This window comes from Carcharodon carcharias, chromosome 1 (assembly GCF_017639515.1).
Source record: "Carcharodon carcharias isolate sCarCar2 chromosome 1, sCarCar2.pri, whole genome shotgun sequence".
NCBI lineage: Eukaryota > Metazoa > Chordata > Chondrichthyes > Lamniformes > Lamnidae > Carcharodon > Carcharodon carcharias.
In genome coordinates this window covers 211,455,222-211,481,646 of record NC_054467.1, presented here as the reverse complement: position 1 = coordinate 211,481,646, position 26,425 = coordinate 211,455,222, and the positions used below count along the sequence as shown (strand labels likewise).

General features: G+C 45.9%; 1 protein-coding gene across 1 annotated transcript in view; it reads right to left on the bottom strand.

Moving 5' to 3' along the window:
- The window catches only part of LOC121275808 (A disintegrin and metalloproteinase with thrombospondin motifs 12-like), a 689,364-nt gene that overhangs the window by 417,627 nt on the left and 245,312 nt on the right, over positions 1 to 26,425 (bottom strand). The window contains exon 6 of the mRNA XM_041183446.1: positions 782 to 978. Coding sequence (XP_041039380.1) covers positions 782 to 978 — 197 coding nt within the window. The remainder of the gene's footprint in view (positions 1 to 781; positions 979 to 26,425) is intronic.

The following is a 26,425-nucleotide window of genomic DNA, read 5'->3' as shown; positions in this document are numbered from 1 at the left end:
CAAGTTGATGGAGCATTGAGATCAATTTGTCATCAAACTTAAACAGAATTACCTGGAAAAACTCAGCAGGTCTGGCAGCATCGGCGGAGAAGAAAAGAGTTGACGTTTCGAGTCCTCATGACCTTTCAACAGAATTGGGTGAATATTAGGAGAGGTGGGAAAAGAAAAATCTATATAACTTATTGGAAAAAACAAAAGGAAGGGGGAAGAAACGGAAAGGGGGTGGGGATGATGCAGGGAGCTCAAGATCTAAAGTTGTTGAATTCAATATTCAGTCCAGAAAGCTGTTTCCCACCTATTTCCATTAATTTTAAATATTTTATGCCCTGCTAGTCTTTCCACCCCACCCCCACTAGAGCTGTACCTTGAGTGCCCTACCATCCATTCTTAATTAGCACATTCGTTTAGATAATATCATCACCTTCAACACCTCTTTGTTCCTTTGTCTGTGACATCTTTTGATTATCTGCTCCTATCACTGCTTACTTGTCCCTACAACCACCCCCCCATCAACTTCTCTCCCCCCACCCTCCCCCACCCCACCTTAAACCAGCTTATATTTCACCCCCTCTCCTAATATTCACTCAGTTCTGTTGAAGAGTCATGAGGACTCGAAACGTCAACTCTTTTCTTCTCCGCCGATGCTGCCAGACCTGCTGAGTTTTTCCAGGTAATTCTGATTTTGTTTTGGATTTCCAGCATCTGCAGTTTTTTGTTTTTATCTTTGTCATCAAACTTGTTTTTTTTTTCAGAAAACAATATAAAATGCAATTAATCTTACCATATTTATTATGGTAAAGATGTATGACTGCACATTTTCACTGCCATGATATTCTATCATTTTGGTGTCAGCAACTACTAAAGTTTCAACCCATCGCTCTTTGCTGATTGATCGCTGGGAGATTCTGCGGCCTCTTCTCTGACTCTCTTCCCATCTCTCTCTTTGTCTCTCTTGCTGCAGGATGTTATTAACAGAATCTGTACCAAAAAAAGCAACACATGCATTAGCAATACGCTGCTTTGCTGACACATTTGTATTAATTATATGCAACAGTGACAACACTTCAAAAGTACTTCATTGGATCAAACAAACTTTGGGACATGGAGATTCCTCAAGGCACTGTATAAATGAAAGTCTTTCTTTTTTCCTTTCTTCCCACACAGTTCTCAACAAAAAGAAAAGGTAAAAGTTCCATCTACCCCTGTGAAAGACTACTTAATAAACATTTATATTTATAGTCTGCTCGTTAGATAGAAGAAGCTATGTCAGCTCACTTTATAAAAGGCTACAGCGGATTGGAAAATGGGGAAAATGGGAATGGCTATATCTCCAGGTCAAAAGAATAAAACTCACTCTGTAATTTCATTGGGTTGAACAGTCTGGTCTGCGCTTTCCTTTCTCAGAAACATCATTCTTTTTCCAATTCCTGTGGAACCTCATTGACATTCTCAGGGGACAATGGGCAGGATTCTCCCCCTGTCGGGCGGGCCTGTAAATGGCCGCGAGACTGACCGCGATTTCACGCTGGCTGGCCAACTAATGGCAAGCCAGCGTGAACGGTGTGCAAAGAGCCTCAATCCTGCCGGGGTTGGGGGGGCAAGAGGAGCGCGGGCAAGGAAGTGTGTGCATGCATGGGGGAGCACGCACTGACAGGTCCACGAAGGCTGAGAGCTGCCTCAGGGAGCTGAAGGATTTTAAAATGAAAAATAAACTTTTTACAGTCACATGAAGAGGGGCATGTAAAAAGGATAATAAAATTTTTTGTTGTTTTTGTTGATGAGATTTCATTAAAAATGCAAAGGCCACCTGGCCTTTTCACCTGCCCGCCAACCAAATGGTTGAGTGGCAGTGAAAAATACAGCTGAATTAATTACTTAAGGGCCTTAATAGGCCTCTTAATTATCGGCGGGCACGATGCCGCCTCTCGCACGCGCCCGCTGACCGAAAAATCACAACAGTGCGCGATGATGTCGGGACGCTCAGCTGACATCATCACACACTGTTTCACTCCCGTTTGGGTCAGGCGCATACCTGCCTGCGGGACGAAAACTTCTGCCTGATGATACTGAGAAGGTGAAGAGTTATTCCATGTACATGGTTGGGGGGGGGGGGATATGGCAGCTGACAAGAAGTTGGCAAGTCAGCCTGCATTTGTCATTATTGGTTCTTCTTCAGTTTACGAAGCTTTGCAGCCAGCTTTTGGGAGAATTTTTTTATCTAGCCCAGTATTTGGGTTGCTCTCATTCTAGAATTCACATCGGTGTCGTGTGCGTCATCACTGTATATTATTGGCTCATCTTTAAGCAAGGACTTTAACGCATTGCCTACTTTGCAGAAAAATATTTCACGTATATGGGGTTCAATTTTTATAGGAGTTCTCCAACTTTATCTATCAACTTTAGCAGAGGAGCCATGAAAATCTTGGAAGAAATGGTATGAACAAGTTAAGAAACACTCCTAACTCTGTTGCAACTTCAACCGTAACTACTTCAATGCCATTCACAAAGCACATTTTATTTTTCATTCATGGGATGTGAGCATCGCTGGCGAGGCCAGTGTTTATTGCCCATCCCTAATTGCCCTTGAGAAGGTTGTGATGAATCACTGCAGTCCATGTCGTGTAGATACACCCACAGTGCTGTTAGGAAGATCCAGGATTTTGACCCAGCAACAGTGAAGGAATGGTGATATATTTCTAAGTCAGGATGGTGAGTGACTTGGAGGGGAACTTCCAGGTGGTGGCATTCCCATCTATCTGCTGCCCTTGTCCTTCTAGATGGTAGTGGTGGTGGACTTGGAAGGTGCTGTCTTAGGAGCCTTGGCAAGTTCGTGCAATGCATCTTATAGATGGTACACACTGCTACTACTGTGCGTTAGTGGTGCAGGGAGTGAATAAAACCATAAGACCATAAGACATAGGAGCAGCAATTAGGCCATTCGGCCCATCGAGTCTGCTCCACCATTCAATCATGGCTGATAAGTTTCCCAACCCCATTCTCCCGCCTTCTCCCCGTAACCTTTGATCCCCTTACCAATCAAGAACCTGAATGTTTGTGGATGGGGTAACAAGCAAGTGGGCTGCATTGTCCTGGATGGTGTCAAGCTTCTTGAGTGTTGTGGCAGCTGCGCTCATCCAAGCAAGTGGGGAGTATTTCATCACGTTCCTGACATCTACCTTGTAGATAGCAGACAGACTCTGCGGAGCCAGGAGGTGAGTTAGTAGCTGCAGGATTCCTAGCCTCTGACCTGCTCTTATGGCCACAGTAATTATGTGGCTTGTCCAGGTCAGTTTCTGGTCAATGGTGAAAGGGTTAACAATTTTATAATTTGATTTTGTTAAAAGTGTGATTCAATAGAAATGGAATATAAGCAGAAAAGCAGAACTGGAGAGTAGCAGATAACCTAGACAGGATGAGGAAAACAAAGAACAAGGCCAGGGAGTGGGTGTTGAAGTCAGGAGGTGCAGACTTATGCACAATCAGCAAGATATGGTGGTCTTGCAAGGATGAAAACACTGTACACATGGGAAATGAATGACCAGAACATGCGATTGTGAGTTAACAAGATTAGAATATGTTTACATGACTAACTGTGTATAAAAAAGGTGATGTTGCTGTAATCTGTAGAGTATGGTCTTGGATTGCCCAAGGCTGTCTCTACCTGCATACACCTGAAGAATTAATAAGCGATCGGAGCCTGTACCTGGGTTTCCTGGTGGTTTGTAACGCATACTACAATAATGGTAACCCCCCCAGGATGTTAATGGTTGGAGATGCCATAGAATGTCAAGAGGCGATGATTAGATTCCCTCTTGTTGTCAACCAATTTTCTTTCTCATGTGAGTTACAATATAGGGGGGAATCGTCCGGTCCCATTGGTGGCGGGTCGGTGGGGGGGGCAACAATTCAGCATGAGGAGCAGAAATCGGTTTCTCGCCAGCATGAAATCAGAGCAGAATCATCCGATGATGTCGTGAATCCCACTGGAGACCGGCATGAACCCAAATTGTATCCCGCTAATGGGATGCAAAGTAAGGCCTGACCGGAATCGTCCCCCACAGCTGATTTACTGTCACACCAATGGGAAAACATACTAGCCCAGGACACGTCTGGAAAAGTGTGACATGCAGAAGTTGGGTTTTGCACAGTTCACGGATATTCGAGAAGAAGATGCTGGAGCTCTACTGCTACCAGGCCCTGGAGGTACACGTACATCACATGCTGGGTGGATTCTCATGGACATGACTCTTCCGTGAGGCAGCTCTAGGGAGGTAAGAGATCTCCGTTGATGTCTTGGGTCTGCTACGGATGATCAGGCGGGGAGGAGGAAGGTCCAATTGTGACTGGAAGAGGAAGGTGTACTGGGGTGGGGAGGGGAAGAGGTGAGGTTGGAGTGTTGCGGGAGACAAAAGTGTCGGAGGGATGAGGTTGGGAGGGGGTAGATGAAGGTGCCGGGGTGGGGGGGGTGGGGAACAAAGGTGTTGGGCGAGTGAGGCTAGAAGGTGGGAGGAGGGAGAACAGAGGAGGAAGGTGTAACAGGGGAGCATCCAGCAAGTGGGGAGGTAGCTGTTAAAGGTAGAGGAAGGTGTCTAGGTGGAGGATGGAGCTCGGAGAGGGGAAGGTGTCCGGGGGGAGGGGGAATAAGGGTGGAGGAGAGAGTAAGGGGCAGGGATGTTCAGATGAACAGGCAAGGAGGGGTCTGTGGAATCAATGACTGCCTCCTGGGAAGCGAATGGAGGGTGGGTGTGGTAGAGGGAATGGTGAGTGTGAGAGGGGGCAGAGGGAGCTGGTAAGGTGGGAGGGTGAGGTGCAATGGTAGTGGTAGTAATAGCAAGGGTGTTTGGTGGAGACTCAGAGGCATTCACGAGCCCTGAGGATTGGACTGAGTAGGTCGTAGAGGTCAATGTAGATGGGGGTGGCATTCTCAGGAAGGTAGGGAACGTGCACGTTCACCTGCACATCCTTCAACGACAAGGGTGTGGGTTGGTAGGTGATGGTAGGGAGGTGGTCGTTGATACCAGTGGTGTCAACAGTGATGGGGGAAAGGACATGAGTGACTGGAGGAGGGGAAAGGACAGGGAAGCTGTCGATATACTTGACCACAACCATGGCTGTCGAAATCAAAAGTGAGCGGAGCCTCATGTTGGACAGTCACAGGTGCTGCTTGGGAGCGTGATCAGTGGGTAGGTGGAGCTGCAAGTCAGCTCAGGTGGACTAATGCAAGAGAACCCCAGCAGGCAGCACTGAAAATGCTCAGGACATTGAGATGAGTGTGATGGAGGAAAGTTCCACGTGCATGGGAAAGTGCTTGTACGAGGCTCCAAAAAGCACAGGCACGCACACACTTCTCCCTCCAGAATCACTCGTGGACCAGGTGCATGCAGCTGAACTGCTCGTGGGGAGGGGGATGCAGGGGGAGGACTTGCAAAGCCTGTCAATAAAGCTGAAAGACAACATTACACCTTATGCAGTGCAAGTAAATATATTTTCAGGTTATAAGATGACAAAATATGTTCACCTATGCAACAACTTGTGATCAGAGGTTCTTAATTTTTCTAGGCCTACCACATCTAGGTGCTGCCTTGACATTGCAGGAGGGCTGGAGACGGCCTGTGCAACGATTGGCCCTGTTGTCTCTGATGACTTTGATGTGTGTCTTCTGGAGAGCTGGGGCCTTGAGGGCCTCAGCTTGCTTTGGCTGTCCACCTGTGGACTAGCTGCTCCCTCTGCGGTGACAAAGGACGAGGTTGAGGGGGTCACAAGCAAAATGGAGTTGGAGGGAGCCGACAGCCTCTGAGATTCCTGAGTGGATGACCCAGGGGTGTCCAGCTGCCACTGCTCCTCTCTTCAGGTGCCCAAGGGCTCCAGCCTGACACCTTGAGGGGAAGGTGCACCTGGAGGGATGTCGAAGTGTCCCGTTTCCCTCTTGCGTTGCAGGAACTCACCCATGGCTACCATGATGGAGTGCAGGTCTGCAAACATCACCGTGTTCTGCTGGACCAGGTTATCCTTGGCGTCCGCCATCTTTCTCATGGAGACCTCCCTATGCACAAATGTGAGTACCAATTCATTAGAGAGCTGGCAGACACAATCCTCCCACATGCCACTCTGTTCAAGGCTTTCAACAGCTCTGCATGATGTTTTACTGTCTTCTGCTGACTCTCCAAGGTGAGTTGGAAGGTCGAATCCAGAGGCTCATCATCTGACTCGGACCTCACTGATGTCTCTTCCCCAGCAGCACTGAGTGCAAGGGAGCTCGGCTGAACCCGCCTCCTCCTACTGTGGACACGTGTCCCTGAGGTGATCATCAGATTGTGAATCCGAGCCTGCTCTAGATCTAGATCCCACCAAGGTGTGTATCGCTGCACTAGTGCGGGGTGTGGTCAGCACTCTGACAGGTCTTTCAGGCTGCTTATTTCCAGCTCTTCAATGGAGGAGGTGTCTTCTTGGCTGGAGCTGAGGATCTGGATGGAGCTGAGGGACTGGCTGGCTGAGGGTGTCAGTTGCTTGGCAAAGCTCCCTGTGAATCAAAGTAGAGATAATTAGTGCATGGCAGCAGAGTCAGAAGCAGGAGACAGAGCACTCACAGTTGCATTTAGAGAGGGATGATGCGGTGCAGGAACCTCACATGGGTGTTCACCACTGACCTTACTGTCACCACGGTCCACATCCTTGCCAGTCATCAAAATGGCATGCTCCTCAAAGTCAGTGTGGGGCCTAATGTGGGCCACTCCTGGTCTGGGACTTCACCCTGCTGCTGTAAGCCAGATTCTCCTGCATGAAAACAAATGGAGAGCATGTGAGCCGGGTGCATGGCACTACGTGGAATGTTTGTGTGATGAGCGGAGCCATGGACAGGATGAGGATGCAAGCTCGAGAGGGTATGAGCCTGATGGGGATGTGAGGGTGTGTGTGAGAGTTAGTGGTGTTATACGTTGAGGTGTGAGATCACTGTGGATGTGTGATGCGTTTGTGAGTGTGTGAGTTGAGAGTGATGAGGTGGTTGGCTTACCCTGGCGAACAGATGAGATCATTCATCCTCTTCCTGTGCTGGATGGCTGACCTCCTCTGTGCATCAGTGGTGCTGACCACTGCCTCTGAGGCTGGATTGGTGACTCTGGTGGACCTCCTGGGGCTGGTGGACATCGTGGCGGCTTTCCACTGTGTCCAGTAGGTACCCCAGAGAGACATCACTAAATTTGAGGGCTACCGTCTTCTTTGCTTTTGGGGCCATCTGTCACCTGGAGCAGTCCTGGCCTGAAAACATGAAGTAGGCTGTGCTCTGATGCACTTTAAATATGGAACCTGGCATGAGGAAGTGCTGAGGTCACGGTGTGGAGGGCAAATCTGAGCCCGCCCGCCAGCGATCCTGAGTGTTTCATGTGAATACTTTATAATGAGGCAGGACACACCAGGAAGGGGACAATACAGCACAAAACCCACTATTGCGGACTGTGGGTATTGCCATGCCCACTACCGCACTTAGTGCAAATCTGTGACAATTTCACCCATAGTTACTGGCTTTTAATGCCATCTGCCATTGTCCTGTTTACGCCTTTATATTTTGTCCAACTTATTCCATAATTTCTTTCATATTGTTGCCTCCTTTCCAAGGGATAAGCGATGAAAGCTTTTAACCTGTTACTTGTGTTATACAGCAGACTGAGGGCTGGCTGGAGTAGTAAATGTTGTTAGTGATAACTTGAAGGATTTGAATTTGTATATGTTTAATACAATATGATGGATGAATCAACATTTTCTTCATCTTCACATCAGGAAGACAGTAGCCATTATTCTCAGCTAGTGTCACATCCCCTGTTTCCTTGCCACTGACCCTATTTCCTTCTCTGACCTGCTCAGATTGAATCAACAGTGCAAAACCTGTTTAACCAAGAACTAAGCTTCATATCTCACATTCTATCTGTCACTAACATCACATATTTTCATCTCCGCAACATTGCCTCTCTCTCTCCTTCTCTCAGCCCCTCTGCCAAAAGCTTTGGGTGGGATTTTCCCCACCCACCCGCCACCGGGGTCTTCCGGTCCTGCCACAAGTCAATGGACTTCTGGCTGGGGCGCCGCCTCGCCCGCGATGGGTCCCAGCCGTGACGGGGCTGGAAAATCCCGACCTTTAACTTTTATTAGCTCTAAACTTGATTTCTCCAATGAATACCAAACTGGTCTCCCACCTTCCCCGTAACTCCAACTTGCCCAGGACTCATATCCGGTCCCACACCAAGTCCTGTTCACCCACTGCTTGTGCCCTCAATGATCATTGTTGGTTCTCTGTCCCTCAATGTATTGCATGAAAAACTCTCATCTTCTTTGACTTCAAACCCTTCTCCAGTCTCACTCCGTCCTACCTCTGAACCTGGCTCCTATCTTTAGTCACACCTCCTCCCACATTTCTTTTTGTTAATATCACCCCTGTATAGAGAGAGAAGCATTCCAGGTTAAGCTCAAAATGGAGGTTTAACCCAAGCCACGCATAGGGCTCTAGGATAAGGTAAAATGGTTCTAACCATGCAAAAATAGCTGCTAATACCATAGTGCAGGTAGAGTTACTGTATATGAAAAGCAACAAAAACTGGGCCTGAAATACACCACTAAACTTTCAATCTCATATTTAATAAGTAAACTCTTAAAGGCCAGAGCAGAAACTTCCAACAATATGGCCAGAATTTTACGTTCCGCAGGTGGGCACGTTCCTGACCCGAATGGGCGTAAAATTGCATGAGGTGACGTCAGGCAAGGGTCCCAACGTCATCGCGCATTTGCACGATATTTCGCATGGTGGGCGCACACAAAAGTCGGAAGATCACCCGCCAACAATTAAGCTCATTAGTGGCCTAATTGCAAGTGATTTTTCGTGGTGCTTATTGTATGGATGGATATTTTTTGCAGCATTTTTGTGCTTTCTTTTATTATTTGGAAGTCTGCAACTCCCTGAGGCAACTGTCTGCTTTCAGGGAACTCAGTGGAAGTGCTCACCAGCACCAACGGTGACATTGGCACCTGCCCTCTTCCTGCCCCCACCGGCAGTGCTGAGCCTTTCTCAGGGCGCGTTTCACGGTCGGGAGTCGATCACGGTCAGAGGACGGCTTCCTGTCCACCCCTGGGCCCACTGATCGCGCGTGCCCAACGAGCACAAAATTCAAGCCGATGTGTTTTTCTTGAATGAGCAGCACTGGAAAAGTTAACAGGAGCACAGGAGTAATCCAGGGGTTTTAACTAATAATCCAAAGAACACGAGTTCAAACTCCACCAAAATTATGGAAATAAAAAGCTGACACAGTAAAAGTGACCAAGAAGCTGTTAGATTGTCATAAAAATCCAACTGGTTCACTAACTTTTTTTGGAAAAAAGACTTGCCATCCTTAACCCAGTACTTTATGCGGCTCCAGTCCCACACCAATGTGGTTGATTTTGAACTACTCCCTGAAGTGGCCTAGCAAACTGCTCAGTTCTACAAAACCTGCTCAATGGGACAACTGATAATGTGGAATAAATGTCAACCTTGCCAGTGACGCTCATATCTCAAGAAAATGTTACAAAAACAAACTGGTGAATATGATAGCTGATTTTGGTATGAGCCCAATTTAAATAGGTTCCTTTTTGGGGTCCTTTCATGTGTGCCAATGGCATGATTCAGCAAGCAACGCTCCCACATTTGAGGTTACACTCTGTGGGTATTATCCCACATTGAATTAACCCTTGTAGTTGAATAGGGAGATTACTTGCCCCAAGAAACAACTGATGTTAGCCACGTTCAGGGAAGCTCAACTTTGCATCAGGCACCCTCAGACAAACTTTAGGCTCCTATTTCATAAATGAAGGGTGTATCACCCACTTCAGGCACAGGCACTGGCTCTTTTACTGTCTTCACCAACATGCCGGACAGGCACTTGTGGTGTGCAATGAGTGCCCGCGTCCCTTCCATCATATTGAAAGATTAGCCTGTGTTGTGGCTAAAATATGGACACAGTCAAATTTTCTTGGCTCTTGTTTAAATAAGTTGGCCAATTTCTGCTGAGCTTCCATATGCTATCAGGGCAGAGGAAGCTATGATGTTTCTATTTTATTATAAATAATGCACTTCAATAGTCCAATAAGAAGGCAGATATTGGAATCATAAGTGAATCCGTATCCCGACTGGAGATACTAGAGGTTGAATCTTTTGTCTATGGATGCCTACTGTTATATAAAGGAATGCAATTTCCTTGATCCATTTTTCTAGTCACAGTGCACAACACTTTACATATTCTTAGATTGTGAGACTATTCTTTCCTTCAAGCAAAGCTGAAAACATTGTATAATTATGCTAATGAGTCTCATTTCCTCTCACAGGAAGAAGGTAGCGTCTGAATTTTCGACTGTAAAGAACAGGGGGAAAAAATGTTTAAATAACATGTAATTTGGTACTAAAAATACTAGAACAGTCAAGGATTATAAAAAGACATGCAGCCTGTCAAAACTCATCCCGTAGGCTAGCATCAAATGAATTTTAAATTACTTTAATGTATTTATCTCATCATGACTGCAGATTATTGCAAACATTCATCATCCTTTGGGCAGTGGTATCTGTTTAAATTTTCTATTTAGCCTTTAAAATTTATGATCTGTAGCCCCAGCAGCTTGATTACTTCAAAGTAATAGTTACCTTACTTATATTAGTGGGGTTTTTTTTGCTGCACATGGGATTCCTTGTAAAGCATGAAGATTACCTTTCAGCTTTGTTTTCATAATTATAAAATGGTAGAGCATCTAATAAACCTGCATCATCATATATAAGGTAGTCCTCAATTGCCATTAGAAACTTACTCATATTGTATTGGAATGGATTTACACACTGGTTACAGGGATGACTGTTTAGTTGCTCATCTGAATTTCAAAATTCGCATGAAATGTTTGCTTTCTTTCAGGTGTGTTCAGCACATAACTATGGGAGAGAATCCAGACTGGAGCAGGACCAACTCAACTGAAGCAGTTAATCAACGTTCTGGTGCTACTGTGCAATAAGTATTCTGTTTTCAGCAGTCCCATTAACTTTGTTCCCTCATATAATATAAAAGCAAAATACTGTGAATGCTGGAAATCAAATTAAAAACTAAAAATGCTGGAGGTACTCAGACAGCATCCATGGAGAGAAGCAGAGTTAATGTTTCAGGTAGATTACCTTTCATCAGAACAGAAGAATACAGAAATGTAAGAACAGAAATTCTTCCTTGGAGCAATCCAGTCAGTCCCATTTCCCCGCTCCATACCCTACTAGCACTGCAAGTTTATTTCCTTCAACTGCCCAATCAATTTCCTTTTGAAATCATTCATTGTTTCTGCTTTCATCGTCCTCGTGGGCAGTGAGTTCCAGGTCATTGCCACTCACTGCACAAAAAGCTTCTTCCTCATATTCCCCCTGCACCTCTCACCCAAAATCTTACACCTGTGTTCCACTGTCCTTGTAATGGGAACAGCTTCACCTTGAGAAACTCCACTGTTTAGTATCCTCCAGACAGAAAAATAACCATTTACCATGACTTGCTGTTTTCTGTCCTGAAGCCAAATTTTTTATCCAAGTTGATACTGAATCTCCTAATCCATGAGCCACGGTTTTGTTAAGCAGCCTTTTATCTGGTGCTTTGTCAAATGCTTGCTTAATATCCATATCGAATCCAATGAATGCATTGCATCCATTGAGGGAATATATTAGCATAGATTGAGGATTTTTCATGGACAAAACAGACAGTTGGAATAAATGGGTGATTTTTGGGTTGACAGATTGTAACTACCGGGGCACCACATGGATTAGTACTTAGACTCCAGCGATTGCAATCGGCAGAGCCCACTTCTCCTGGTGAGGCTGCCAGCTATTCATGGCTTCAGGAATCTCAGAAATCCATCTGAAATCCCTAAATGGATGGCAAATACGGTGGTGGCCTCTTACTTGGCTTCTTCTCATTAGATCACTATACAAACATACAAATTAGGAGCAGGTGTAGGCCACTCAGGACCTTGAGCCTGCTCCGCCATTCAATAAGATTATGGCTGATCTGACTGTAACCTCAACTCCACATTCCCCACTGCCCCCGATAACATTTCACCCCTTGTTAATCAGCAATATACCTTGTGGCTATCATCTGCAAATTTTGAAATTGTGCCCTGTGCACCCATCTAGGTCCTTAACATATATATATATCAGTAGAAGCAGTGGTTCTTGTACTGACCGTCAGGAAACACGACTGTATTGTCCAGTCTGAAAAACAACCATTCACCACCATTCTCTGTTTCCTGTCACTCGGCCAACTCTGTATCTACACTGTCCCTTTTATTCACGGGCTTTAACTTTGCTACCAAGCCTATTAGGTGGCATTTTATCAAACTCCTTTTGTAGTCAAGGTACACCACATCACCTGCTTTGCCATCATCATCAGCCCTCTCTGTTACCTCATCAAAAATCTCAATCAAGTTGTTAAACACAATTTGCCCTTCCAGGTCAAAGAAGCTCACTGGAGCAGTACACCATCCACCACCTTAAACATTCACTCCCTCCAACACCGATGCACAGTGGCAGCAGTGTATACCATATATAAGATGCACTGCAGCAACTCGCCAAGGTTCCTTCAACAACACCTTCAAAACCTGCAACCTCTACTATCTAGCAGGGCCAGGGCAGCAGATGCATAGGAACACTACCACTTCCAAGGTCCCCTCCAAGCCACATCCCATCCTGACTTGGAAATATATCACCGTTCCTTCACTGTCGCTGGGTCAAAATCCTGGAACTCCCTCCCTAATAGCACTCTGGGTGTGCCTACACCACATGGACTGCAGCAGTTCAAGAAGGCAGCTTATCACCACCTTCTCAAGGGCATTTAGGGATGGGCAATAAATGCTGGCCCAGCCAGCAACCCTCACATCCCATGAAAGAATTTTAAAAAACTATCTTGGAATCATATATGCTACTAGGGCTTGCACCACACTTCACCAGGTGGGCCTGGGGAGCAGCAGTAAGAAAGGCCAGCAAAGTAAGTGGGCCATTGAGACAGGCCACATTGTCTGGCCAGTTATCAATGGAGAATGGGAAGGGGTGGTGAATTGTAGGCACGGCCTAGGGTAGGAGGAGGCAGATCTAGATTGGGGCAGAGAGGTGGCAGAAGGCATCTCCACTTGATGTTCCCATTGTTTCTACCAATTCCCTGCTGGATTTGAGATAGATTAGTGAAGGAAAATCCTGCCTTGTGTGTTTTTCATTCATCTCATTTATTGCAGCAAATGTCACAATTAAGTGGCTTTCACTGCTGCGAAAAAGGTACGGCTCCACTCATGAATGTGTCAAAAGCTTTATCTGAGCCAATTAATGAGCATCAATTTTAAAATATGACAAAGTAAAACATGAAATGTTGAAACTTAACTAATGTTTTGGAGTAGGTTCTGTCAGTTCAAAATTGCTGATGAGTTCCTTCTTTGTAACAGCCTGAGGCTGTTAATTGCTGTTAGAGTATAGATAGCTAAAGAAGTCTTTGCTCTGATCCTTACTAAAATTAAAGATAACTAAAAACCAACAGAAAGGGTGGATGACGGTAATGCACTTGATGTACTGTAAATGCACATTCTAAAGGTATTTGATAATATTCCAGGTTTGTCAGCAAAATTAAAGCCCATGGAATAAAAGAGACAGTGGCAGCATGGATACGAGGTTGGCTGAATGACAGGAAACAGAATAGTGGTAAATGGCTATTCTTCAGACTGGTGGAAAGTTTATCAATGACCTTGACTTGAATGTGGGAGGCACAATTGTAAAACTTGCAGATACGATACAAAACTTAGATGCATTGTAAATTTTGATAGATTTCAAGAGAACATGGACAGTTGGTGGGATGGGCAGACATGTAGCAGATTATATTTAATGTGAAGAAGTGTGGATTGTTATGATTGCATGGTTTTATAAGATGATTATCTTCTGAAACTGACTCTTTAATTCCTAGTAAAATGATGTAGTGAATGTGATCTGCTTCAAATTTTGCCCAATGACAAGCTGGGTGGCTTTGCTACAATGGAGATGGGGGGCGGAGGGGGTGGCAGGTTGAGATTTTTTGAGGGCAAAGTGTAAAACGTTCACAACTGAAAAGAAAGCAGCCATGTTGACTGCAGTCAGACTTTCAGTCTCCAAGTTTTTGGACAGAAAAGGAGAGAGGTCTCACAGAAAGACAAAAGCAGTAGCTGGTGTGGTCAGCAGAAAGAACAAAGCTGTGAGATCTCTGTGAGATACCAAGCAGAAATGCAGGAGAAAAGGGGTCTCTGGTGAAAGAAACTCATCCCATGACAATCTAAGGAATCCAGAGGAGAAGAACCAGTTGAACATCACTCCCAGCTTCCAACAGGAAATGGGCCTTCCTGCTGATTTTCGGCTCGATTTTTCAGAAAACTGAGAGAAGCGCCATTTGACAGTCACTCAACTTTACGACTCTGGGAATGGGAAAAAGTGAACCTGCTGGTAGTCGGGAGTGATGTTCAATTGGTTACTGTGAAAGCTGTTATCCTGCAGAGGGCGGGACATAAAGTATAATTGTGACATGCGTTTTCAGTCATATTCAAAAGTTAATGAGATGATATCTTTTCTGTAGTTCAGAGCACCAGTTGCCTGCTAAGTAGTATTTAGCCACTGTTGCATTTAGTTTGTTTGTTAAAATAAAAGTCTTAAAATTTGAAATTTTGATATGTAATTCCTTTAATTTGGTCACTGGGTATTCAAATCTCTTGTTTGAAGTTATCAGTCTCTGTTGGAATCATAACAACATTCTGATAGGAAGAAGGAGAGGCAATATAAATTAAAGGATACACTCCTAAAGTAGGTGCAGGAACAGAGAAAGCTGGAGGTATATGTGCACAAATCATTGAAGGTGAGAAAGCAGTTAATAAGGCATACAGGATTATGAGCATTATAAACAGAGGCATAGGGCTAAATGCTCCTGGCAGTGTGGTGGCAGGTTTGCAGGTGGGTGGACCAGGAAAATAGTGGCAAACCATACTGGAACCACTCCCAGATGTATTTGTGCCATGGGGAGCTTTCCAAGTGGCAGGCTGGGAAGCAGATCAGCAGCCATTATGAACATACAAACAGACAAATTAGGAGCAGGAGTAGGTCATTCTGCCCCTCAAGCCTGCTCCGCCATTTAATAACATCATGGCCGATCTGATTTTGCCTCAACACCACATTCCACCTACATCGGATAATCTTTGGCTCCCTTGTTAGTCAAGGATCCATCTATCATTGCCTTAAAAATATTCAAAGACCATGCCTCCACCAGTTTCTGGGGAAGAGAGATGCAAAGACTCACAAACCACAAAGAGAAAAAAACTTCTTCTCATCCTTGTCTTAAATGGGAGACCCCTTACTTTTAAGTTGTGTCCCCTAGTTCGGGCCTCTCCCACAAAGAGAAACATCCTTTCAGCACTGACTTTGTCAAGTCCCCTCAGGATCTTATATGTTTCAATAAGATTACCTCTCAACCTTCTAAACTCCAATAGATATATCCTAGCCTGTTCAACCTTCCCTCATAAGATAACCTCCCCATCCCAGGTATCAATCAAGTGAATCTTCTCTGAACTGCTTCTAATGCATTTAAATCTTTTCTTAAATGAGGAGAGCAAAACTACACAGAACTCGAGATGTGGTCTCACCAATTATTATTGGCTTTACTACAGCCGATGATAAATGCTGAGTTGTTCAAATCCTAGAGAGAAACCTGAAACAACTGTCTTAACTCATTTTTGCAATCTGTATGTTTCAAGATGCAGGCTTTGAATTCAGTAGTAATAAGACTACCGAGTCTCAAGAGGCAATTTATAAAACTAAATTAAACACTAATTAATACAAGAAAAATTGTAAGCACATACATTTGTCTACAAAATTACGACTATAATAACTACAAAAATCCCCTAATTAATCAGACTCTCAATTAGACCCCAGGTAAGGGAACAATAAAACTCAGGGGGAAACATTTTTCCCCCATTGGAGGGGAAGTGAGGAAACGGGCACGGGTGGGTAGATTTCCGGTTGGGGGTGCACCGCCATTTTACGTGGGTGGGCCAATTAAGGCCCACCTAGCTTGATGTCTGCCAGAAAGCACTATGTGCTCCCAGTGCAAGCGGGGGGGGTGGGGGGGGGGGGTGGGGGGCTTCCGCAGCCGGGAGTGCGCTCTTTCATGCATGCGTTGCGAAAGAGCACGCAGTTCTCCCTCAGGCTAAGTGCTACCTCAGGGAGATGAGCTCCGATTTAAAACTTTCATTAAACATGTTTAAACATTTTCAGTCATGTCCCCTCATGTGAGACTGTTACATGAGTTGGGACATGTCCATAAGTTTTAATGAAACCTTTCTTAAAGATTTAAATACCCTCATGAAACCTCATCCCACCTATGGATGAGGTTTCATGCTTTTTCTGAAGCCTGCCGGGGCTCCCGGCCTGCCCGACAACATTAAGACTGGATGGGCAGGTCCATTAAGGACCTTAATTACTTTTTCAATGGCCTCAATAGACCGTTGACAGTTCGGCGGGCGCGCAGCTGACTCGATTGAGCCCCCTTCGACCTGAAAATGGAAATGACGCGGTGTGATGTCCGAGGTTCCATCCGACGTCATCCCGCATTATTTTATGTATTGGCAAGCAGGCCAATGTGACAATGTCATGAGTTGGGACATGTCCATTATTTTTACAAAATCTTTATTAAAATTTTTTAAAGCATACATGAAACATCATCCCGCCCGTGGATGAGGTTTCATGTATTTTCTAGTTCGCGCCAGGGCTCCTGGCCTGCCCACCAACCTTAACATTGTACAGGCAGGTCCTTTAATTACTTAATTGACCCTGTCAATAGCCTCAACTGGCCTATGACAGGTTGGTGAGCGTGCAGCTGATTTCACTGCGCTCCCGCCTTCCTGAGAAGTTAAATCGAGCTAAGTGACGTCGGGAGTTCCCTCTGACATCACTGCGTGTCATTTTACGCGTCAGCGAGCAGGCCCCGCTCCTGCTCGCCGACTCGTAAAATTCTGCCATATGTTTCTAAATGTCCCCATGTTTATCTAATTACCATTTCAAACCTACTTCTTTCCATACATCAAAGCCTCTAGGCCAGCTGGCTTTAATCTAATTAAGACACACACACATGCGCATACATAGACACGGATGCCACTAAACTCTATTTCAAAAAAATAATTTCCAATAACATTACAGATATTAATCTCTTCATGATACTAATGCCCTGTACAACTGCAGCAAAACTTCCCTAATTTTATATTCCCCTTGCAATAAACAACAACATTCCATTAGCCTTCCTAATCACTCGCTGTACCTGCATACTAACTTATTGTGATTCATGCACTAGGACACCTAGATGCCTTGAACCTCAGAGTTCTGAAATCTCTCCCTATTTAAAAAATATGCTACTTTTTCTAATTTCCTACCGAAGTGGACAATTTCACATTTTCCCACATTATACTCCATCTGCCAAAGTTTGACCACCAATTTAATGTAGCTATGTCCCTTTGTATACACCTTATGTCCTCTTCACAACTTGGCTTCCTATCTATCTTTGTGTCATCGGCAAATTTAGCAACCATACATTCCGTTCTTTCACACAAATCACTGATATAAATTGTAAATATTTGCGGCCCCAGCACTGACTGGTGTAGCACTCCACTCATTATACCTTGCCAATCCAAAAATGACCCATTTATGCCTTCTGTTTCCTGTTAGCTAAACAATCCCCCATCCATGCTAATATGTTACCCCCTATAACATGGCCTGAATTTTACCCTTGGCGGGCATGGATGGGCTCGGGACCAGTCAGGAAACAGGCCTCTGGCCGCAATTGGCCCACAACCAACTGCATCTTCCCAATGGTCGAGAGCGGCAGGGCAGGGGCAGAGGCCTGTCAGACGCCGGGTCCAATGGCAACCAATGGGCAGTTTAAAAACATCAGGGGCAGCCCCGCCAAGGCTGGCAGGGGAGAATCATATATTCTGCATTCTGGAGACTAAAGCTATGGCCTTCACAGTGCTTGGAGACCAGGTGGGAGGGCAGGTCGGGATGGGGGGGGGTGCACTCAGCCCCCCTCCCTCCTGTTTTTTGGACGAGTGCCTCGAAGTGCTCTTGGAGGAGGTAGCTGCCAGGGGAGACCATAAGACCATAAGACGCAGGAGCAGAAGTAGGCCATTCAGTCCATCGTGTCTGCTCCGCCATTCAATTAGAACATGGCTGATCTGATAATCCTCAACTCCACTTTCCTGCCTTTCCTCACAACCCTTGATTCCCGTACTGATTAAAAATCTGTCTATCTCAGCCTTGAATATACTTTACGATCCAGCCTCTACAGCCCTCTGCGGTAGAGAATTCCACAGATTGACTACCCTCTGAGAGAAGAAATTCCTCCTCATCTCTGTCTTAAATGGGCGACCGCTTACTCTGAGATTATGCCCTCTGGTCCTAGACTCTGCCACAAGGGGGAAAAAACCTCTCAGCATCTACCCTGTCAAGCCCCCTAAGAATCTTATAATGTTTCAATAAGGTCGCCCCTCATTCTTCTAAACTCTAATGAGTACAGATCCAATCGACTCAACCCCTCCTCATAAGAAAATCCCTTCATCTACGGGATCAACCTAGTGAACCTTCTCTGGACTGCCTCCAATGCCAGTATATTTTTCCTTAGATAAGGGGACCAAAACTGTTCACAGTATTCTAGGTGTGGTCTAACCAGTGTCTTGTCTAGTTTTGGCAAGGCATCCCTATTTTTATATTCCATTCCCTTTGAAATAAAGGCCAACATTTCATTTGCCTTACTTATACCTGCTGAACTTGTACGCTAGCTTTTTGGGATTCATGCACAAGGACCCCTAAATCCCTCTGTGCTGCAGCTTTCTTATGTCTTTCTCCATTTAAGTAATATTCAGCTCCTTTATTCTTCCTGCTTAAGTGCATAACCTCACACTTTCCCACATTATAATCCATCTACCACATTTTTGCCCACTCACTTAACCTGTCAATATCCCTCTGTAGACTCTTTTGTCATCCTCACCACTTGCCTTCCCACCTATTTTTGTGTCATCCCAAACTTAGCAATTGTACATTCATTTCCCTCATCTAAATCATTAATATATATTGTAAATAATATAAGTGGCCTCAGCACTTATCCCTGTGGCACTCCACCGGTTGCCATCCTGAAAATGCCCTCCTTATCCCACCTCTCTGTCTTCTATTAGTTACCCTTGTCTCTATCCAGACTAATATACTACCCCCATCACCATGGGTTCTTAGCTTATTAAGTATCCTTATGTGTGGTACCTTATCAAACTCATTTTGGAAATCCAAATATATCACATCTACGGGTTCCCCTTTATCTATCCTGCTTGTTACCTCCTCAAAGAATTCTAATAAATTTGTCAGGCATGATTTCCCCTTCATGAAGCCATGCTGACTCTGCTTGATTTGATTATGTATTTCTAAATGCTCTGCTATTACGTCCTTTATAATAGACTCCAACATTTTCCCATTGACAGTTGTTAAGCTAACTGGCCTACAGTTATCTGTTTTTTGTCTCCCTCCCTTTTTGAAAAAGGATGTTACACTGGCAGTTTTCCAATCTCCTGGGACTTTTCCAGAATCTAAGGGCTCTTGGGAGATTACTACCAGTGCATCTCTGCAGCTATTTCCTTTAATATCCTAGGATGCAACCCACTAGGTCCAGGTGACTTATTGGCCTTTAGCCCCATTGGTTTCCCTAGTACTTTTTCTCTGGTGATAGTTATTGTATTTATTTCCTCCTCCCCTTTTCCCCCATGACTACTTAGTATTTTTGGAACGCTATTAGCATCTTTTACCGTGAAGGCTGATGCAAAGTATTTATTCAACTCCTCTGCCATTGTTATTTCCCCAACCACATTCTCTAAGGGGTCTCTATTGAATTTGGCCTCTCTCTTCCTTTTAATATATTTATAGAAGTTCTTACTGTCTGATTTTATATTACTTGCTAGCTTACCCTCAAAGTTTATTTTCTCCGTCTTTATTTATTTTTTGGTCATCTTCTGATGGTTTTTAAAACTTTCCCAGTCCTCTGTCTTACCACTAATCTTTGCCACGTTGTAATGTTTTATCTATCAATTTGATATTATCCTTAACTTCCTCAGTTAACCATGGCTGATTTAGCCCCTTCCTACAATCTTTCTTCCTCACCGTGGTATATTTTTGTTTTGAGTCATTAATTATTTTCTTGAACATTTGCCATTGTTCATCAACTGTCTTTTCTGCTAAACCCCTTTCCCAATCCACTCCAGCCAATTCTGCCATTTCTTTGTAATGACCCTTATTTAAGTTTAGCACAGATGTTTCTGAACTAAGTTTCTCTCTCTCAAGCTGAATGATAAATTCCACCATGTTATGGTCACTGTTTCCTAGGGGATCTTTTACTCTGAGATCATTTATTAAACCTGCCTCATTACACATTACCAGATCCAAAATAGCCAGATCCGTGGTTGGATCCACAACATGTAGGAAATTGTCCCAAATACACTGTGTGAATTCTTGCTTGTGGCTACCTCTGCCAATTTGATTTTCCCAATCTACATGCAGATTAAAGTCACCCATGATTAATATACTGCCTTTTTTACATGCCCTCATTATTTCTTGATTTATTCTCTGTCCGACAGCATAGCTACTGTTAGTGGGGGGTATAGATCACTCCCACCTGTGTCTTCATCCCCTTGTTATTTCTTACCTCCACCCATACGGATTCCACATCTTCCGATCAAAGATCATTTTTGCTATTATGCTTAGTTCGTCTCGTACTAACAAAGCTATCCACTACCCTTTCCTTCCTGCCTGTCCTTTCGAAAAGTCACATACCCCTGAATATTTAGTTCCCAGCTTTGATCTCCTTGTAACTATGTCTCCGTAATGGCTATAAGGTCATCTATTTGTGCTGTTAATTCATTTATTTTGTGCAGTTAAGTGAAGAGCCATTAATAGTGCCTTTTTATCATTTTTTCCTCCTTTGACCCTATTTTCTGTTTTTTTTTACATTTGTACACTCTGTTCCTTCATGTCACACTCTGGGTATCATTACCTAAGTAGCTGCCTTGCAATGTCACCATATACTTTTGCTTTGTCAGCCTAATTGTCCTCTCTCCAGAGCTTTCTCCTCGCTCTATTTAGTTTAAGGCCCTCTCTACAGCCTTAGTTATTCAATTTGCCAGGACACTGGTCCCAGCACGGTTCAAGTGAAGCCAAACCACCAGAACAGCTCCCTTCTATCCCAGTACTGGTGCCAGTGCCCCATGAACTGAAACCCATTCCTCCTACATCAATCTCTGAGCCACTTATTTAACTGCTTGACTTTATTTACCCTATACCAGTTTGCCCGTGGCTCAGGTAGTAATCCCGAGATTATTACCTTGGAGATTCTGCTTTCTAATTTAGCTCCTAACTGTTCAAATTCTTTCAGCAGAACCTCCTTTCTAGTCCTGTCAATGTCATTGGTACCAACGTAGACGACAACAACCGGATCCCTCCCCTCCCAGTCCAAGTTTCTCTCCAGCCCTGAGGAGATGTACTTAACCCTGGCACTGGTAGGCAACACGGCCTTCAGGACTCACTCTCATGGCTGCAGAGAACAGTATCTATCCCCATAATTATACTGTCCTCTACCACTACTATGTTCCTATTTCCTCCCCCAACTTGAATGGCTCCCTGTACCACAGTGCCGTGGTCAAATCGTTCATCCTCCCTGCAGCCCCTGTAGTCATCCACACAGCTTGCAAGAACCTTGTAATCTTTGGACAATTTCAGGGGCTGAGGCTCCTTAAACGAAACCCCTGGGTTCCATATCTGCCTCACGTGCAGTCACACCCTCCTGTCCCTGATCACAGACCAAATTCCAACTATCTAACCGTGGGGTGTGACCACCTCCTGGAGCAAAGTATCCAGGTAACTTTCCCCCTCCCTGATGTGGCACAATGTCTGCAGCTCAAACTCCAGTTCCTTAACTCAGATCCAAAGTTCCTCGAGCTGGAAGCACTTACTACAGATGTGTTTGCTCCAGATCACCTTGGTGTCCAGCAGCTCCACGTGCCGCAGCAGCAACACAACACCCACCCTGCCGTCACTATCTTATTTTATTTTATTTATTTATTACTGTAGTATCCCTGCTCTTTACACTTTATTGAAATTAATTATTTACACCAGTATCGATCTTATACTTAACAAAGCTATTTTTAAGAAAGAGAAAATAAAGACTAGAGATCTAAACACCAACTATAGGCCTTAATTTTAATCTAAAGACTTGAAATTCCCACCAATCCAACTCACAATCATCTGCTCTCCGTGCTCTTTATAAATGAAGCCTCCCCGCCCTGTTTTAAATAAAGTCCACACCTCACCCACTCTCTGTTTTAAATAAAGTCCACACTCTGTCTCGCTCTCTGTGTGTCATCTTGTTCCCTGAAATGGAAGGAGGAGGCAACCGCACCAGACAAAAAACACCTTGGGGGCAGGTGCCAGTCGAGGTCAGCAGCCATGATGTTGTGCAGTGCATATGGGTGCAATGTCACCAAAGGTTCAACAACCTGCTGTGCTCAGGAAGGGTGAGTACTGTATTCGCATGGATCAGTGGATGTGGAAGCCGCTCCCGGGCGCGATGGCGTTGCAAATGCGATTTCATGCCGGATGGCTAATTAAGGTCTGCCCAGCGTGAAACGCATCCTCTCAATGATCGGCAAGGGTCGAGCGGGGGTGGAAACCTGTCGGGCGCCAGATCGAATGGCAACCTGGTGGGCGCTTTAAAACCGGCAGAGGCAGTTCCCTGAAGGCTGCCAGGGGAGAGTCTTTAGAGTCGGTTAGGAGACTGGAACAATGGCCTCACCAGCAGCAGGAAACATCAGGCGGGAGGGCAAGTCGGGTGGGGACTCAGCCCCCCTGTTTCTCGGACGAGTACCTCGCGGATCTCATAGAGGAGGTCGGTGTCAGGTGGGGCATTCTTGAAGCCAGGATGGCAGGAGGAAGCGACCCCACCAGAACAAAAAGCCTGGGAGGAGGTAGCAGCCAAGGTCTGCGGCCACGATGTTGTGTGGCACACATGGGTGCAGTGCCGCAAAAGATTCAACGACCTGCTGTGCTCGGCAAGGGTGAGTGCTGAGTTGGCATGGATCAGTGTGAACAAGTGTTAAGGGCTGGCTGTGTCCCACCCCCTCAGGGCTGTTAGACTCTGAGTGGCAACTGTCAATGATGCCGGAGCTGGCCAAGGGGGTGAGCTCTGGCTGCTTGGACTGAGTGTCTTGTGGGTCAAGGGCCAGGACTCGGATGGGCCCTGCAAGGTGTTCCTCAGCTGAGGTTGGCCAGGCTGCTGGTAGAGAGTGGAATAATCAGTGTTCCTCTGTCCTTCCAGAAGACGAACCATAACCAAATTGAGAGGTGACGGACAGGCGGAGGCCCCCCAAATCTACTAACATTGACCAGATTTGAGCAACACGCCTTGGAGTTGGACAGCATCTCATTCAGCCAGTCGTGGAAAGACAGAGGAGTCTAACGAAGGTCAGAGTGCAGTGCACAGAGGTGAGAGTTTCAGATTGTGCAAACATTCTTGTGTGGTCTCTTCACTGATGGGAGCATCAAATCTGGAGACCCTGTTGATCGTTGGAAGATGATGGCAGCATGGTGCAGATTTCCATTGTCTCACCAGGGTGCCTGGCATGCACAGTGACAGTGTGATGACTTTAACTAATGACATGTCCTTGTTCTGCCTTAGATTCGCCAGCAGGCGCTCATTCACAGGACCCCAAATGCCATCACCAGAGGACCGCCAGACTTCAGCTGCGCCTGCGTCACACCCGTTCTCTGAACCAGGCACCAGCGCAGATACCAGCACTTCAGTGGGTATTAGATCTTCAGCTAGAATGTTGGTGCACAGCGATGAGGGCACTTCACACTCTCTTGAGGTGCAGGTGGAGGCAGTCAGAGGACTGCTGGAGACCAGGACAATGCTGAGTTGAAGGTAGATGATGCGCCTCAGGAGTCGTCCAATAGGCAGCAGATGCTGGATTTCCAGCACGATCTGCAGGAGGATCTGGTAGAGATCCATGAAGGGTATACATGCCATAGTCTCTGTTGTGGAGGAGTCCATGTGGAAATTAGCACTGCGTTGACCCTCGTGGCCAAGCGCACTGCCTCCTCCATTGAGAGGGTGGCGATTCTTATGGAGAGGCAACTCCAGGGACAGAGTCAGGGGTTTCTGGGGTTGCGCTTGGACCTGCAAACTCTCACACAGGCAATGACCTCAAGCAGTCAGTGCCGGTGTGGGAGATTGACGAGGCACCCAGTATCCCAGCTAGGTGCCTGTCCATCACTGGCGAGCATGGAGGTCCAGAGCGACCTCACGCTGGCACACGACTTGCTTGTCATCTCTGCGGGCTCCTCTCAGGGGCACTCTGGATGACAGCAGCAGCTCCAGCGCCCCTCTGTTAATGACTGTGGTGTCTGATGAGGCTGAGATGACAGGGGAGATGCCAGCCATGGCACTGGCCACGAACTTCACACTGGCCAGAGGACGGCTGCCAAAGTCATCAAGGCCAATAAGACAGCAGAGTCAGCAGGTTGCCTTCAATGCTGTTGCCAATGATGGGGGGGGCACCAAGGCACAGCACTCCTAAACATAAGTTTAAGGCACCATGAGCACAAGAGGGACTGGTCGTGGGTGATCTTCTGTTCTCTAATGTTTTGTTTATATGTTTACTGGTGTGGAAATGAACACCTGAGATGATAATTCTAAATTGTTTTGAGCGTGAAAATTACATAAACTTTGTTTTTGTTATAATGGCCTGAGTATGCTTCAAGTTTATTTTTTGGTGCAGGATACCCCAGTATGTAATACTGGACATGAGTGGCTCTAAACTTTATTGCATAGGCATTGAGTGGACTTTGGATTCAAATGAAAGGGTCATTTCAGACATCCTGGATGGAGACTGCAGCCCTGGCATGAAGTGGAAGCTGATCCCTGGCAGCCTAGCTGAAGGAGTATTGAATCAAGGCATCCCTGCCTCCTGGAGGTTACTGAGGTCTGTCTCTATGCCCACAGTGTTCTCCTCACCGGCTCCTCTTCTGACTCTCTACTGGATTCATCATCTGTGGCCTACGGAGCTGCGTCAAGATCCTCTTACTCGAGCTGGTACCCCCTTGCCAGTGCCAGATTGTGGAGAGCGCAGCACGCAACCACTATCAGTGACACCCGCTCTGGGGAGTATTATAGTGTACCCCCTGGATGGTCCAGGCTTCGGGAGCACAACTTCAGAAGACCAATGGTCCTCTCTACCACCGCCCTTGTGGAGGCATGGTTCCTATTACAACGCTGCTCTGCCTTTGTTCTTGGGTGGCAGAGAGGCATTGTAAGCCACCCTTTTCAACAGAGAGCCCTTGTCACCCAACACCCATCGATCCTGTTGGGCTGGAGCACTGAAGAGCTTCGGCACCTAGGAGTGCCTCAGGGTATAAGCGTCATTGGGGCTGCCTGGGTGCCTTGCACAGACTTGCAGAATCTGCATCTTGGGGTCACAAACTATCTGGAGGTTCATTGAGTGGAATCCCTTCCTGCTGACGAAGATACTCAGCTGACTAGCTGGCGCCTTGATAGCCACATCTGTACAGCCGATTGCACCCTGGATGCGGGGAAACACAGCAATCACTGAATACCCTCTGGCTTACTCAGCCTGGCTGGCCTTGCCTGTACAGAAATGAATAAATGTCATTACCCGCCTGAACAAAGCTTCTATCACCAGCTTTACGCAACCGTGGACAGCTGATTGGGACACTCCATAAAGATTCTCTACTGACCCCTGGAAAAAGCCGGAGGCACATATGTTGAGGGCCAGTGTGACTTTCAGAGCCACTGGCATGGGGTTTCCACCCACATGGTGGGAGCTGATCTCAGGCTCAACCATCTGACAAATGGAGGTCAACATCTCCCTGGGGAGTGGAGCCTCCTCTGACACTGCACATCAGACATATTGAGATAGCTGCATCACTGCCTGTAAACCTTGGCAGCAGAGTGGCATCTTCTGCAGCCGCCTATGCTTCAGACTACCTGCTGACCGTGTGCCCCTTGTGCCTCTGCCTCCCCTCCCATAGGTCATTCCCCTAGAAGCTGCATTGGGGCACCAGGCCCCCTCTCCCTTCTGCCCCTGTCTTCCACCTCAGAGCCCTAGTGGAGACCACAATCCCCATTACCAGGATAATGGAAGACTGTCTGATACCAGGAAGGGTCCACACGGTCAAAATCCTCCAGGGGCTTTGGAGACACCAATGAGCCCTGAAATAAAGCCTGGAAATGATAACAAGAAGCTCAGAACTGAGGCGAAGCTGTCAAGTTCAAATAAGCAACCAGCAGCAAAC